This window comes from Fundulus heteroclitus, chromosome 4, assembly GCF_011125445.2.
Source record: "Fundulus heteroclitus isolate FHET01 chromosome 4, MU-UCD_Fhet_4.1, whole genome shotgun sequence".
Taxonomy (NCBI): Eukaryota; Metazoa; Chordata; class Actinopteri; order Cyprinodontiformes; family Fundulidae; genus Fundulus; species Fundulus heteroclitus.
Genome location: NC_046364.1, coordinates 39,597,751 through 39,614,617, shown reverse-complemented (window position 1 = coordinate 39,614,617; position 16,867 = coordinate 39,597,751). Strand labels below are relative to the sequence as shown.

At 40.2% G+C, this 16,867-nt stretch overlaps 1 protein-coding gene across 1 annotated transcript; it reads right to left on the bottom strand.

Annotated features, from left to right (window-relative positions):
• Window positions 1-240: 240 nt before the first annotated feature.
• Window positions 241-16,206, bottom strand: cog4 (component of oligomeric golgi complex 4). The gene is made up of 19 exons (XM_012880978.3): window positions 15,976-16,206; window positions 12,604-12,686; window positions 12,396-12,510; window positions 12,114-12,288; window positions 11,603-11,796; window positions 9,226-9,331; window positions 8,988-9,145; window positions 8,859-8,917; window positions 8,651-8,775; window positions 8,448-8,566; window positions 5,370-5,536; window positions 5,088-5,253; window positions 3,909-3,971; window positions 3,706-3,819; window positions 3,292-3,384; window positions 3,122-3,205; window positions 2,941-3,042; window positions 2,668-2,796; window positions 241-664 (listed from the first exon to the last, which is right to left on the bottom strand). The coding sequence occupies exons 1-19, from the start codon at window positions 16,111-16,113 to the stop codon at window positions 530-532; spliced, it is 2,325 nt and encodes a 774-aa protein (XP_012736432.2). The 5' UTR covers window positions 16,114-16,206; the 3' UTR covers window positions 241-529.
• Window positions 16,207-16,867: the final 661 nt, after the last annotated feature.

Here is a 16,867-nt window from a genome sequence, read left to right as displayed (position 1 = left end):
TCAATTTATTAGGTTAAAAGTGTTCCATCATCACCGGCAAGGAGCTATTCATATATTGAATGACTAGGCTGGATCAGCTGTCTGACCTGCTTCTGTCAGTTTAATGGCTGGGATGTTCATTACTGCTCTGCTGCACCCACGGCCCCGCAGCTCCACTCCACAGTCCCAGTGTGTCCCTGTTTTTTTTTTTTTCTCTCTCAGCCAGTAATAGGTTAAAAAAATGGTTCAACTCCACTGTGATACAGTCACACATTGATGATTTTAATTAAAACATTTTACAGTTAATTAGGATCAAACTGTTTTGCCGTCACCGCTGTGAAACCGCGTGTCTCTTGCAGCTCAGCTGGAACTGATGCAGACTGGGATCAGCTGGCCCAACTGCAAAACACGGCACCGAGGAACAAACAAGGCGTTTGTTCTGTGACGCGCACACATCTGTTTAGAGGCTGACCCCCCCCTCCACCGCCGCTGCTCCGTGTGCATCAGGTGGGTCGTGGTTCACCGTCGCTGATAGCCACTAGCTCTTGATCTAGAGTCGCAGCCTCTTGATGTCTTCGCTTCTGAAGTCGATCCGCAATGCCAGAACCTGACGCACCTCCGCGGGGGTCAGCCGCCACGTCAGCGGGCCTGAGTTAGGACCCCAGTAGTCCAAGATCTCAGTCACCTGCGGGACAGATCAGAAGACACCTCAAGATGCAACCAAACGGATCAAAAGACCATCTGGGCTAGGAAGTGTTGCTCTTACTCCACTTTTGTGTCATAAATTCTTTATTTTAGACATAATTTTAGTATAAAAAATTATTCTAGTCATATTTAAACTTGCCTCATTAAAAAAAAAAGCACCAAGAAGAAAAAAGGTTGATTTGGACACCATTTGGTACACATGCAGACCAGGGAAAGTTGATGACTATTTGTAAGGGAATAATATTCAGGACAATCGTAATCTCGTACCCACTTGTCACACCGGATGCCCCAACATAACGGACCGCTGGATTCAAGTAAAATCCACCTTCATAGAACTCATATATATATATATATATATATATATATATATATATATATATATATATATATATGTATATATATATATATAAATAAATAAAAAAGCTGATAATACAGTAATACTGTTAAATATATACGAGGCAGAAATCTGATAGTCGGATGCTTTGGTTACTGCCTGTTGTATCAGTAACAAGTTGTGATGACACCATCTATGATTTCTGACCTTTTCTTGACATGCAAAAAATAATGATACCGTATTTTTCGGACCATAAGGTGCACTGGATTATAAGGCACACAATCAACCTTATAGTCTTAGTGGTGCACCATATTATGTCCAAATCTGAGTGTTGCCTTCTGGAGGTTTATGTTGGTGTTTAACAGTCTTTTTAGTAAGTGCAATATTTTAATTCAATTCATAAACACCTTATTTAATTTCGCTTTGGGATAAGTAATTAAATAACTTAACCTTTCTTCATCATCTTATTTCCAGGTGGAGTAGCTTACACTTACTTACTTGCTTAAAGTAAAAATAACTTCCTTGAATCTAACTTTTATTGTTGAGTAAGGACAGCCTGACGTGTTACTTTAACTCACCCTATCAAATATATACAGCACACCGACCCACATCAAGGTTTTAAAAATGATTCAAAACGGTAAAAATCAAACATCGCACAGTTTAAACTCCGTTGAATGAGATAACATAGAGAGTACCAGAGGGATCAGAGATTTCTGTGCTCTATTGGACCACAGGATACGCAGGTGCCCCTCCCCCACCTGTTGCTGAGAGATGCTGATTTCTGGTTATAGAAACATGGACAAGCATGTTTGGAAACTTAAGAAGCACCACCCATCACTCTTATTTAAGTAACACGTTTTAAAACTACAGATGCTAAGTAACTAGCCGGGAGTCCGTGAAGCAGCTGATCTTATTCAGGCTCAATTGAGTTATAGCTTGACTAATTAAACAGCTAAAAGCAGCTTATTATTCTCCAACTCTTACTTTACGAAGAGCAGAACTGCAAAAGATTCAATGCTTTTGTTTAAGCCTATGTCTCAGAATCATATTACAAATAAATAAATGTTGTAACCTTACAATATACCAACAATTACTGTGTTGTTATTTTTGCAGCATCACACATAAACAGTTCTGTGTTCAATAAAATAATTTTGATCATATTTGTTCTACTTTTTTTTTTTTAAATACTGTGGCATCTGAGGTATTTTTACACAAGATTACCACAGTGAGAATTTCCTTCAGGCCCACGCATAAAGGCCGACTCTATATTCATCAAATTTGTGATCTTTGCATCCTTTTAAATTAGATATATCTTTATCTTCTTAGCAAATATTTAAAATATCAGAGCTTCTATGGTCAGTTTCTACATAAAAAACTAATTTTCATAAGAAATCTCCAACATTGAGCATAAGCTACTGATTTATTGCTGTACAACTACAACCAGTAAAAGTATAAAGGTTTCCTTAATCTCCTTTGAGTTATGAGTCAGCAGGTAATGCATGGTCTGACCCAAATTTCCTGTAATGAGAATAATACATTTTTATCTCGAAAATTCAACAACAGACTTTTTTTTAAAATGCCCCTAGAAATGTCTGGCTCCCAGGACCACATAAAACAATACTTAATGATGCACATTGAGACTGAATTACCCGCTCCAGGTTGAGGATGGTGGCCATCTGCGTGAGGCGAGCGAACTTGTCTCTGATGGTCCAGGTGGTGACGGTGGTGAGGTACGCCACCAGGGACCGGAGCTCTTTATCAAACTGCAGCCCTCCGAGCTGCAACAGGGTGATAGAGGCAAATAAATTAACTGTGGGCAAACCAGAAGGCCTACGATGGAGGCCTCATCAGGAAATCGCTGCGTTTATTCATCTGCGCAGAGGGGGTTTGGTGCCCCCTTGTGGCCAAAATCAGCTCCTTACCCTGCTAAATGAGCATTTCAGCACGGTCTTCTCCAGTTCAACAGAGATCAAGCTGGTCATCAGGCTCGTCAGCGTGTCGTAGATGACAGGAGAAAGCGCCGTCTGCGCGGAGGGAAACCATAATGGTTACAAGAACATCAAAAGATGCAGTCAGAGGTCTGCGGTTTTAAAAGGTAGATGCCTTAAACTCTGCCATGAGCTGTTCCAGGTTAACGATGAGCTGCTGCATCCAGGGGTCGTTGGCTTCATAGTCGTTAAACTCCTCCTGCGAAGACCACGAGCACAATTAAAACAAAAACAAAAACGAGAGCTGTGGCTCTTCTCCGTGCAGAAATGTGTGAGGATTAGTACCTCCTCTATGTTGTGGGAGATGGATAAAAAGCTGCTGATCCAGGGTTTGACTTGAGGCTTCACAGCTGTCGTGTTCAACTCTGTTAGACCCTCCTAAGTATTAAATTAAAATTAGGGGTTTAGTAAAATAAACTGTTAAATGTTAAAGCTTTAATGTGCCACAGTTACCAAAATGATCACTGAAAAGAGCTCTATCAGCTTATAGATACATTCTTTAACGGACATTTATAAGAAAATGCCCAACAGCTCTGCCAATCAGCAACCATAAATTACTGTGACCCAGTTTTACTCGAGCTATTTGTCATTTTGAGGGGATTTATTACAAATTCCCACAATATAAATAATTCTAAGTGTATCATTGGGACAGATTACTCGGCGGGTGTTACTCTGCAGAAAACCACGAGCGTGTCACACCTGTAACAGATCCTTGAACTTCGCGGACGTGCTGACCAGGTCGGACAAACAACTCTCGATCTTGGCTTTTTCACCCGATCCGACCCCCTGACTGAACAGCTTGGAACAGTCGTTCTGCCGGCAAACAAATCAGCTTTTTTACAATCAGGGAAATTTACCTAAGGAATTGGAGAGGAGCGAGGCAGAGCGCAAGTCCGACTTACCTCCAGGTTCCTCTTTAGAGTTGTGATATTCTCACTGCACACCTCCACGTTATTCAGCGTGACCTGAGTTGGAAAAGCAGGTTAAATAGGGATAAAATCAGCTAGATGTTTTCACTATTTGGGGCTCCGGTTGGCTGATGTTTGTTAAATGAATAAAAAAATATTTTCTGCCCATAAAGGCATCAGCCAAGAGCAGTGTTGTATAGTAAAGTATAAATACTGCACTACTGTACTTAAGTATATTTTGGAGTACTTTATACTTTCCTCGAGTATACATTTTTTTGATAACTTTCACTTTTACTTCACTATATTTTCGAACTTAATTGCATACTTTTACTCCGATACATTTTCAATGTTTGGTTTAGTTACTCATTACATAAAAGAGAGAGACGCACGCAATTTGTAGAGCACCGACCTTACTTGAAGAAGAAAAACTGAAAGCTTACAAAAAGGTTGTATTTTCTGTCTAAACTTGGTCTAAATTTCTCCTGCACTTGGTTGTATATATTATTTTAAGTGAATTTGACCTTCAAAGTTTACCAAAATGTACAAAATGTCATTCAAACTGCATTTGCTTTGTTTTACTTTTTACTTTTTATTACATTACTTGAGTACATCTATTTTTACAGTAATTTTCATACTTAAGTACAAGACATTTCAGAAACTTTAAGACTTTTACTCAAGTAAAATTTCAGTCAGTGACTTGGACTTTTACCAAAGTCATATTTTGGAGAGATACCTATACTTTTACTTGACTCCGAGATTTCAGTACTTTATACAACACTGGCCAAGAGTGAGTTTTCTAAAGGTCTGGTAAAGGCTGAGTGAGATATGTTTTAGTGCATAAATTAAAATAATCTTGCAACTCCGTCAGCACATTTCTACTCTCTGTTAAAGTCTCAACAACAAACAATTCACAATCAGTCTGAACGGGCCGGTCAGATGCCAAAGAAAACTGGACAGTTTTATCAGACTGCATAAGCCTGGCAGGTGCATCTCCACTTTTATGCTCCAGTTCATAAATTCAACTATTGCTTTTGTTTACATCTCAAATCCAAGGATTTTGCCACGAGAACGTTGGCTGGTAGCTATAATTGGGAACATTTATCCCCTGCCACGGTCTTGCCTACACTAAACAGCCCGAGAGCAGGACGGGGGTGGCCTCTCTGTTCATCTTACCAGAAAGGCAGCCTTGGCGTTCTCGGTGCTCTCGATGCCCAGCGTGTTAAACTTCCCCTGCTGTAAGCTGCTCTGCATCAGGCTGACCGCACTGCTGACGCCCCGCTGGATGTCCTGAAGCGTGGTGGCCGGGAAGCCCTGCCGCAGCTTGTTGTACAACACCTCCCTGACAGGAAGAAGGATCCCCGGCAGAGAGGAGGAGCACGGATGTGAGACGCGAGGCGGCGGTTTAAGAGAAAAAAAAGGCTTGTAATGCGTCCAGAGGAGGAGCCGGGCGGTCACCTGAAATCTGACTCCAGCAGCGAGTTGGCGTGGTTGATCATGGCGCAGAGGCAGTCTATGTTGGAGCTGGACAACGCCCTGCTGATGCACTTTTTCACGATGTAGAAGCAGTCGTCCACCATGCTGCTGGTCAGCTGACCCTTCTCGTATGTGTCCATGGTGACAGCCTGAAAGGAGGTGAGGGTAATTAATGGGTTACACGGGGGTATATTTTCATCTAAACAGGTCAAAAGAGTAACAATAGAATAAAAAAAAATAACTATAGTATAAATCTGGCACTGACATCAACATCAAGCTCCCAAACCTTTGCAGTCTGCAGCTGTTAGACTCAAACAATGACGAAGAAAACTAAATTATATTACTTCTTCTGAACTGTATAGGCTAAAACCTTTTTGTCAATGTGTAGTTGCTGCGTTTATGGTTATTGTACGTAATAATAATCGAACATGACGATTCTATCATTTTCTATCCTTTTCAAAGGCGATTGTCTGGTTAATATTCATTAAGTTGTATATGTTTATATTATATTGTCTAGTACATAGAGAATGTGCTTTTATTTTGAAGTCTAAAAGGGTTTTTGAGCTCTCGTGGGAGAAAGAGTTATTAGGGTTTTTTTTGTAAAGTTGAATGCTAAAGACGTTTATGGAAACAGCATCTTAAAGATTTTGAATAATTCCCTTTTTTGTGCAGCATGCAGCCAACGAGGTATTTATATATTTGTTTGCTGTAACTATTGTTTGTGTGCTCAGCAAGTTATTATTTGTCACATTAATGTTTATGTTTGTCAACGTTGTTTAGTTTTGACGGTGGATTTGGAGAGACCAAAGGCAACTTCAAATAAACCAGTAAAGGAAACCACTTGAGTCTGCTCGTGCTTGGAGGGAATTATACAATGTATTGGTAAAAAGCTGAATAAACAAAAGAATTAACAGTGTCTTACTTGTATCAAGTTATGACTTCTGATTATTTTTTATCTCTTCTTAAACTTTAGAAAAATACTTCTAAGCAACGCTGATTTGCTGAGAGATCGTCTCAGACCCACAGAACGAAGTTCTAACTCTAACTCGTTCAGAACCACGGCTTTACGGTCCGCCAAGTGCAGACGCACAAACGATTTTTGCATTACAAATTCAGGATGCAAGCTGCACTGTTTTTGTTTATTTCATGCCAGAAAGAGGATTTTAAAAGAATAGTAGTGCAAGAATATAATACTTGTTGTTAAATTTGTGGCCCTGATCTGGACGTCCCATAACAACTCAGGCAAGACGCAGCAGGACTAAAAAGCCCTGAATGCCCGTGGGGGCAGATCTCATAATGAGGCATCGAAACAAGTCTAACAAACTGGAACTAATTCGTTTCACTGGAATCAGGTCAGTAACTTGGGACGCAGAACAGAGCATCCCTGGGAAACCAAGACATTCAAAACAAAAATAGGTGGATTCAACAGATACATTCAGCAAGATATGAGAACTGGATTTTTGTCAACTTAAATGAAGTTATTTGAAGATATGATGGAAAGAAATGTTTTTTACATATATTAAAATGATTGAAAAAAAAGTATTTGTCCCATCCTTTTACTATAATAATAATAACAATAATAATAATAATAATAGCCCCATCCTGCCTCAATTTACATGTACAGACCTCTGTTTTAAGTACAAAAAACATAAAATAATTATAAAAACTTTCCTATACATATATAGAAATCATACATAAAGGTTACCCATTCTGTAATTGTAACAATGAGCAGTTTATTATTATTATTAATATTTTTTATTATTATTATTATTATATTATTATTATTATTATTATTATTATTATTATTATTATTATTATTGTTATTGTTATTATTATTATTATTATTATTAATCATCATTATTATTATTATGCCCAAGTATATAATTTGCAGTCTAATCAATTCTATATAAAATGCAGATAATTATACTATAAATATAAAATCACAGCTTAGGCTCTGCAAAAACTGCAACAAACTGGAACTAATTCAGTTGCTTGGCAGCCAGGGATACACAGCGCAAAAGTATTGATTCCCCTGAAACCTTTTCAGGTTTTCTTGCATTACAGTCACACAGCTTAATGGAGTTTCTGTATGTGACAGTCCAACACAAAGCAGTGTATGAGTTACAAGTGGAAGGAACAGTCCTAATAGCTTTCAAAAGTGTTTTTAAAAATAAAAATCTCAAGGTTGCGGCATGAATTTGTGTTCAGCGCCTTAGATTTATTCTTAGCAGAGCTTTCACTGCAAAACAGCTGCAGCTCTTCTGGCATTTGTCTCTAACAGCGTCGCACATTTAGAAACAAACATTTCTGCCCTTTTTTCTAAATTCTTAGAGACAGATGAGACAGATTTAGATAGATCCTCAATATTAAACTGCTGTCACAGATTCTCAATGAACATCCACCCCTGGCTCCAGTCTTTTGGGGGCTTTTGTCCTGAATTTAGCTCCTTTCTCCTTCTCATCTACTCTGACCAGCTTACGCAGTTGACCAAAGTGCTTTAGATGGTAAAAGGTCAACAGCTCATACAAAACAAGCGAAAATAATCAACATGATGCTCTACGCTGTCCATCACATAAAATCCCAATAAAATATATGAAAATATGTTGTCGTTAAGCAACAAAATGCATGAAAGTTCAAGGAGTATGTATACATTTTTGCAAAGAGCCATGAAACAAGGTCTTTAGGACAAGAGGTCAGTTATGATGGGTGATGAGTTTTGTGCTGTTCTGTCTTATATTTAAAAAAACAAACAAACAATAAAACTGTCTTTATCTTTCATGTGTTCTGTCCTTACTAAAAGTTCTCGTCAATTTATCCTGCATGTTGTTGAGCCAAAGACAATGATTTTTAAAGCTTTTAGGGCCTTATTGTCAAACTATTTCCCCTATTACCTGTTAATTTAAACAAAATCTCAATTAAGTTATAGTTTTTGTACACAGGTAACTGCGCCATTTCCTTTCTTTTACTAATCCCAGAGTTGCCAGTAGTCCTGGAAGGGTTTGAAGACAATTTTGACATCGGTGCACATGAACAACAGGAGTGACGCTTCGTAAGGCCGACCTTGTTGACAGACTCTCTCATGTAGTATTCCTCCATCGGAATGTAGTATCCAATCAGCTCCTGCATCGTCGTGCTCAGTAAACAGTGTTTGATCAGCTGCTCCACATTCTGCTGGTGCTCTAAGAGTGTTAGGAGGAAATAATTAGATTTTTGTCAAAATCTAACAAAAAGATGCCCTTCAAAACAACAACTGATAAAACTACCCTGCGTGATGCTCTGAGCGTCTCCAACTTCAAAGTCGGCCATTATGCGGCGCCGCAGGAAGCGCAGGTACAGCTCCGCCCGGGCGTTCATCAGGGTTACTTCTGCCAGAACCGGGTCCAGTTCCCTATTAGACATGAGATAATCACACAAACACTGCAGAGGCGAACAGGAGGCGGGGCTATACGTCAGACGGAGGCAGGCACAGACCTCGGCTCGATCCTCTCCCCCGGCACGCTCTTCATCATGCTGCCCTGGACTATCTGGAACTGGAGGAAAGAGGCTCAGAAGGAGCAGAAATCAAGAGCAGAAAGCGCACAGCTCTGACGGCGCACACACCTTGCTGTGGTATCCTCTCTGCTGGATGAACTTGTCGACGATTTTCTGGGCCTGGCGGTCGCACTCCTGCTGCAGGTGAGTGATGAGAGTGTACAGGTGGCCTGGGCCGTAATACGTCTCCACTATGGGCTGATGGGTCTCAACGACGCGAGCGATGCCTACGAACGGAAACCACCCCGTTAACGGGAGTCAGGTAACGAGCGAGCACGGAGGGAGGCGTACGGAGGGGTTTTCTCACCTTCCAGCAGCAGCGTTAACGTGTCTGCAAATATCAGCAGAGCTCTCTTCTCACCCAGATCTCCTCCTGTCGCCAGCAGCAGGTTCTCCTCGGCTTTGGAGGCAAGCTGGGTGAGAAGAAAAAAAAAAAATACAGAGAGAAAAGTTACTGGAATCACCGAGTCGACGTAATGAACCACAACAAGCAGCCGATGTTGAAAGAAGGCCATAAGCAGACGTGCCACAAGCTAAGTAAGGGACACCGTAAACGTAGAAGGTGGTCTGGTCAGATGAGAACAAATTTAACTATATGGCTAAAATTAATAATACTACTTAAGACTACCACTGTACGTCCCTTTGAACACGATCATAGCACACCATGGTGAAGCATGGTGGTGGTGAAATCATGCTAGTCAGTAGCAGCATGCAGTTAAATGCAATATAGAGCAGATTCATTTCAAGAATCAAGAGTCTTTATGGACATTATGTACCCACAATAATAAAATACTGGTGAAACACCGGCTCAGAATGCACATTTAAAGACACAAACACAAACCAAAAACACCCATGGAGAAACGAGGAATGAGCATTACTAGAGAAGACCTTCAAAAATGCAACAATGCAAAAACACCCCCAGGAAAAACAAAGCACTAAATAAATACCAAACACCCTTTTTAAAGCAGCACAATTGAATTTCTATCTACAGGACTGTCTCAGAAAATTAGAATATTGTGATAATTATTTTCTGTAATGCAATTTTTTTTTACTTGGTCTGAGGAAATATTCTAATAGTTTGAGATAGGATATTTGGGTTTCTTAAGCTGTAAGCCATAATCAGCGATATTAAAACAATAAAAGGCTTGCGATATTTCAGTTGATTTGTAATGAATCCAGAATGTATGACATTTCATGTTTTTTAATTGCATTAGAGAAAATAAAGAAGTTTATCACAATATTCTAATTTTCTGAGACAGTCCTGTAAATAACAAAAACTGATTAAAATGTAATTCATTATAGTTAGTCTGATCATTCTAAATGTTTTAATTAGCCATTGTTTTGTATGCTGCCTAACTGATCACCAGTTTTCATCAAATGTTGATGAACCGAGGACAAATGATATGGACCGATACGTTTTTTTAAGGCCGATGTGGATTATTTTGACATCCGTCTAACCACTGCCGATGTTTTTCCTTCTCCTTCAACATGATAAAAATTACACTGACAAATGTTACACAAGTCTCAATTTAAACAAAAAAGATTTTTTTTTCACTAAACATATAAACTATGGATATCAAACAACATAGAATATTTAAGTATATAACAATAAAGGATGTAATTTTTCAGCCATTTCTTTAAAAAAATATCCAAAAATACAAATTTTGTATAGTTCTATCTAGGGGCTACATCTTTTGCTTGATTTGTATATTAAACAGTTTGTTAATTTATATTCTACATAAAATAGCCATGTTGTACTATCCCATCTATAATGCGAAGATAACACACTACAGGAATAAATTAAACTGTCAAAGATGGAAACACAGACACAGACAGAGCTGCTGTGCCCCGCTCTGAGCTTCCTACTGGGCCAAAATTGTGTTTAAACCAGCAAACAGTTTCAGACCGCAGTTTGAAAGGTAACATAAAAAAGGTAAAAAAAAACAAACAAACGCATTGTGACTCTTACATGGTGGCACTTTGCTCGCACTTGATCCAAAAAAAAAAATAAAAAGATCTGTAGTTCAGTGGGGAGGAGCAAAAACACTGACCAGCACTGCAGTGTATGGACATTACTTTATGTAAAGTTAGAGGCAGTACAGTTCAGTACAGATTGGTAATTGTTTTCATGTGTATATATATGATTCTCCACGGCAACGCGTACAGGTGATCAGAGGTTGGGTTTTTAGACAGTGGGAAAGGAGTTTTATGCTCGACCACTGTTAAAAAAAAAAACATTGACGCGCTAATTTCAGTGGCAGAGCAAGAAAGAAAGAAAGAAAGAACGTAAAAAATTTACCACTCTGATGAGCAGCCCGTTCTCAGAGTGAAGCAGACACACACAGCTGCTCCCTTCGCTCACAGTGAGACAGAAACAGACTTTCAAAGGCCAGGTTCAGCTAAATTAGACAGTTAATACTACATTAAAAGCTGCAAACAAACCCTCGCTCTTATTGGCACTCAGTCTTACATTACCAGCCGTTCTCTGCCAGGGAAGGAGCGGCAGTGTATGTCATCCACGTGATCTCAATGCATGGCTGCTGAATGCGCTAATTGATCAGTGAACGCATGCACATGGCCAATGCCGATGAGAATCGCCCACAAATATCGGTTGACCTCTACAAATGACCATACAAACTCCAAAAATAACCACTTTCTTCTCCAGCATCTCTCCTGGAACCCACCTGACTGCAAAGGTATTGACCGAAACGGGCGAGACCCTGCTGGTGGAGCCCCAGCAGAGGGAAGATCTTGAAGAACCTCTCCACTTGAGCCAAGTCGACTGCTGCCACGGCCTCGTCGAGCTTCTCCGCGACAATCACCTTCAGCTTCTGCTCTGCCTCCTGCAGCATCACCAGACTGGCGTCCACAGCACTGCCTGTACGGACACGACGCATTCTGACTCTTAGAAAGTTCATCCACTGATAGCAGAAAAAGAGGAGCGGAATATTGTTGGCAGGAAGATTGCAAAAGTTAAACATAGTTATTCAATTTTGAACATTTAGGTGGGTGTTAATTGGACACACATTATCTACTAATACATATTCTACACAGTGGGGCAAAGAAAGACCAACTGGGCCCTACACAACACTGGGTAAGTGTTTTTAGTGTTAGCATGAAGACATCCAAAAAGTAGAAAATTAACATCAAGTGTGTTTTCACAGCAGCACAACGGATGAATACGAGGCCTCGTACTTTCTTCTCCCTGACGGCTCAGCTCAATCACCGACTGGTCCAGAGACAGGTAGCGATGGATGTGCGCCGCAGCCTGCTCGTAATCTTCATTACGCAGCGCCGTCTGTACGCCGTCGGTGCAGAACTTCAGGTCGAGGATGTCGTCAGCGCGTTGGATGACGTTATAGAGCCGTGTCTGCAGAAACAAACAAATGCATGAGGTTAAACAGGACAATCCGCCTGCATGGCCTCAGCATTAAATCTTAAAGTCTCCACTCTGGAAGGATAAAAGACCAAATTTACCTTAGCCAGGTCCAGCTGTCTAACCTTGCGACTAACATTTTCCGCCAGACTGCACGTGAACGTGATCATGCCTGACAGCTGACTGGCGTCTCCTGAAATCAGGTGTAGATTGGGTCTGCAAGGCAAAAATAAAGCCCCATCACGTATTGATTAATAAAAATCCCAGAGCAGCTGGTTTGAGACTCAAAGCGATCTATAAAGCCGGTACCCCATCCTCTGCAGTGCCAGCATCTTAGTGTGAATGCTCGCCTCCTGTCCCACCAGCCGCTCCAGCTCTGCTCCCACTTCTTTCTGTAACAGACAGAATGAAAAGGAACGTTTCCTTTAGGGTAAATTCAGCAGCGTACAAGCAGTACAAACACAGGATGTGGAAATACACATTGTGAAGACTGGGCAATGTCATTTATGGAAAAAACAAAGACAATTTTACCAAATGGGCTACTGGCACCATCAAAAATAAACTATTTATTTAGCTCAAAATAAAAAAAAGAATTTCACAAATTCTAATACAGTATTTTCCACCACAGACACCTTTAATTTTAGAGATGCACCGATCCAGTTTTTTCCGATACCGATACCTGAGCTGAGCATATTGGCCGATACTACTGTTGAATGAATGAACCGTATGCCTTACAATGATTTTGGTGTTGAATTTACCGACTTTATCGCCGCCTCTCGCAATGTTGCCGTTGCAGATATTCCCCGTTGCAGTCGGATTTGACTGGCGCATCAAGTTTTGAGACATTTCCAAGCAGCAGACCTGGCTCGGTCCAGAGCTTCCTCCGTGTTGCTCTGTGTTTGCTCATCGCTAGCCGGTCTGAGTGATGACGTAAAAACTGAAGAGACGAGGTCGCTGTAACTGCATTGTTGTTAATGATATTAGATATTGACTGAAAAAGAAACGGCTGGGTCTCTGTCATTCATTCGATATCCAATCCAGCTAATTGGTCAATACCAGAGGCAATAACCGACCCAGGTATCGGATCGGTGCATCACTAGTTAATTTCACCAGTAACAATATTAGACATGTATCGATCAAGGTAAATGTGCAGTAAGTTGATAGAAGTTGTATTATTATTATTTTTTATTATAGACATAGTAGTTTTAAATCCAACAGAAAAAGCAATGCACTGTGTTCTTTAGGTGGATATATGTTGAGACTACCTGGTGGGAATGGGTTCAAGTTAGATCACTGCAGGTTCTGCAGGAAACATTGGCAGGACTGAATCCTGTTTTAATTGACCGGGTAGAGAACAGTCGCTGCTTCTTCTTGTTTCGCCGTTTCCCTTTCAGGGGTCGCCACAGCGAGTCATTGGTCTCCGTCTGACCCCATCGTCTGCATCGTCTTCTCACACCAACTACCTTCATATCTACTTTAACTCCATCTATGAATCTCCTTCTAGACCTACTGCCAGGCAGTTCCAGCCTCAGCATCTCTCTACTCATGTTCTCGCTATCCCTCCCTCTGCACATCTCCTTCTCTCTAGATTTTCCTCCACCTGTTCCCGACTCTCACCACAAAGCACAATGCAAACATCATAGTTCATGGAGATTCCTGTCTAACCTTATCTGTCGACCTCTCCATCACCACAGCAAACAGGAGGCTCAGAGCCGACCCTTGATGCAGTCCCACTTCCATATGAGCTCCTCTGTCACACCTACAGCTCACCTCACCACCGTCTTACAGCTCTCGTACATGTCCTGCTCCACACTAACACGTCTCTGCTACTCCAGACTAGGGCTGAACGGTTTTGGAAAATAATGTAATTGCAATTTTTTTATCTTAGTATTGCGATAGCGATTTAATGCGATTATTTTTTTTCCAGTTAAATTTATCATGTCTTTTTAAACATATACAAACAACAAATCAATCTCTTTCACCGCTGTGCAGATCTAGTGCTAAAAGAGCCGCTGTGTCTCAACTTGGAGCAGAAATGATTGCGTTCTGCCTACGATATATTTCAACCAAAATTGCGATTTCATTCAGACTTTTCTCTGCATTAACCACAAGTAACAACAATTGCCTCTAGATAAAGATGTTTGTAAACAAGGACTATTTAAAACAAGAACATATAATGTTTTTATTAATCAGAATATTATTCAAGAGAACAGCTTTTAATTGATTTGGACATCAAATCTTGTTGAACATAAAGTGCATCCAAAACTAGTCTATGTATTAAACTGATTGACCAGAACTTAATGCTATGGTGAGATTCCTGAAAGTTTCTGGTAAAACAGTGTGATTATATAAACTCTAAAACAAGTAATAAAATTAGATTATGCTGCAACTTTCCTTCTATGTGGAGGAAAACCCACTTTAAACATATTACTGACACCTAAAGGACGCGTCTGATCCACTAATTGTTACATAGCCAAAAATTTGCAATTTCCAAAATGCATTTGGAAATTGCATTTTTTTTATTGCGATTATATTGCAAATGCGATTAATTGTGCAGCCCTACTCCAGACTTCATCATAGAATACCACAGCTCCTATGGCAGCCTGCCATGTGATTTCTCTAATTACCTTTTCTTTAATTCTCCATCAGCATCCTAAAAGGAAATACTGCATCTGTAGCACTTTTGCTTGGCATGAAAGATGTCCACTACAGTCCTGCTTCCACTGCTCTTTCCCATAACTTCATTGCATGGATCATCAACCGAATCAACTCTGTAGTTGCTGCGATTCTGTACATCTCCCTTGATGTGAGAACGATCATTGAGGATCTTTATTTAGGAATTTTGACCAATTCAATCTCCATTGGTACTTTGTAATGTACTATTTATTTATTTATTTATTGTTTGTCCTGGGGAGGGCTGCAAGTTCCCTGGTTCAAATCCCCCAGGAAGCTGCACCCGTGGCAGCCCACTGCTGCCTAAGGGATGGGTTGAAATGCAAAAGAAGAAACAAATACATTGGAATGTACAAAAAAGTTGCAATGACAAATTAAAAGGTTGATGGTGACGTTAACTATTATTATTATTATCACTATTATTATTATTAATGATATTTACACGCAGTATTTTCTAATAGGACTTATACCATTTTTCTGCAGCTGTAGAAAATACAAGGGCCTGCGTCTGAAGGAGGAATTTGGCTATAACGTGCAAATCAGGATAAAAGAAAAATACAGATTAAAGGAGCTATGATCCGGTGCCTTATGTGACGTCACCTTGGGGCAGGCACTCATCAGAGCTTGTGTATGGCACTGTACTTTTAATCTTGATTAAAAAAAAAAAATCACAATAAAATAGGAGCTCAAACAGAACAACCAACCATGCCACCGTTGCCCTAAAGGTGACGATTCGTGTCTCAAGAGGCTTTGGTTGATTTAACAGAAAAATAAGGCAAGGAGCTTTAAAACCCTGGTTTGTTTGGGTTGCTTTCCGTCAACGAGGCTCAGCGTCGCTGTTATTAACCGCAATATGAACTTTAAGCCCTGAACACCGAACTTGTGCCAAACAAACAGCCGCTCCAATATTCAATCAACAGCGGGATTTGTTTTCCCATCTGACTGCAGGCAGCAGCGTCGCGGAAGTTTACGCAGCGACGTACGCAGCTAAACTAAACGTCAACGTACCTCCTCGACACAGAGCTGCTGGTAAACCCGCTCCAGGTCCTCCAGTTCCGTGAGCCCCGAGATGGTCTCCATGCTCACAGACGACTGCGAGTCAGAGTCGCATCTCCTGGCAGCCAGCGCTCCGCTGTCAGCAGCCATCTTCCGCCACACGTAAGCTAGCCCGGAGTCAACGTCAGCAGTGTGTTAACGAGCCCTGGGTTCGGTCTGGCAGGTTGTGCTCCTGCTGCTACATCGGTTTTGCAGCTTTAACACTGTCCTGTAACGTGTTGGTATTTGTAAAGACTTGTTTTATTATTCACAAGTATACGTAAATTAAACCAAAACTATTTTTTATTGTCGGAGTTTAAACACGCAACCCGAGCAGACTACTTTTAGGGCGAACATTTCGCGCATGCGCGCGACAACAAACATAAATCCTGATTGGTTTTGAAACCGGATCCATTTGTTCATTGTTTTTGCACCGGCTTTTTAAGTATGTCTTTTTTCTTCAAGTTATAGATTTATTTGAAGAGCCGAGACTTGACAAATCAAATGAAAAATCCAAATTCACCCTTTATAATAATACCCCTGACAAATACTTGAATTAAACGGAAATTCACTATAAAAAAGTTAATCAAAATCATGTGGCAATTGAATCAACATAATACAGTTAGTTTTTTAGAAATTAACACGTTTCTGTCATATGAACAATTAAAAACTTTCATTATTTGATTATAAATGTATTTGCTGCATTTATTCTTGGTGAAGGCAGCTTACGTCCTCTTTACCACTTCGACTGGAATCACTTTAAAAAGATGCTACTAATTATAAACAGGATGATGCTACAAAAAGAAAGTTCTTGTGTACATTTGCAAAGTATCTAAAAAAAAGAGGCATCAGATTTAATGTAAAA

Coding starts and splice junctions, on each gene's coding strand:
- cog4 (XM_012880978.3), bottom strand. CDS start 16,113: ATGGCTGCTGACAGCGGAGCGCTGGCTGCCAGGAGATGCGACTCTGAC. Junction 12,511..12,603: donor CTGGCACTGCAGAGGATGGG/GTACCGGCTTTA, acceptor TTTGCCTTGCAG/ACCCAATCTACACCTGATTT. Junction 3,972..5,087: donor ACGCCAAGGCTGCCTTTCTG/GTAAGATGAACA, acceptor TTTCCAACTCAG/GTCACGCTGAATAACGTGGA.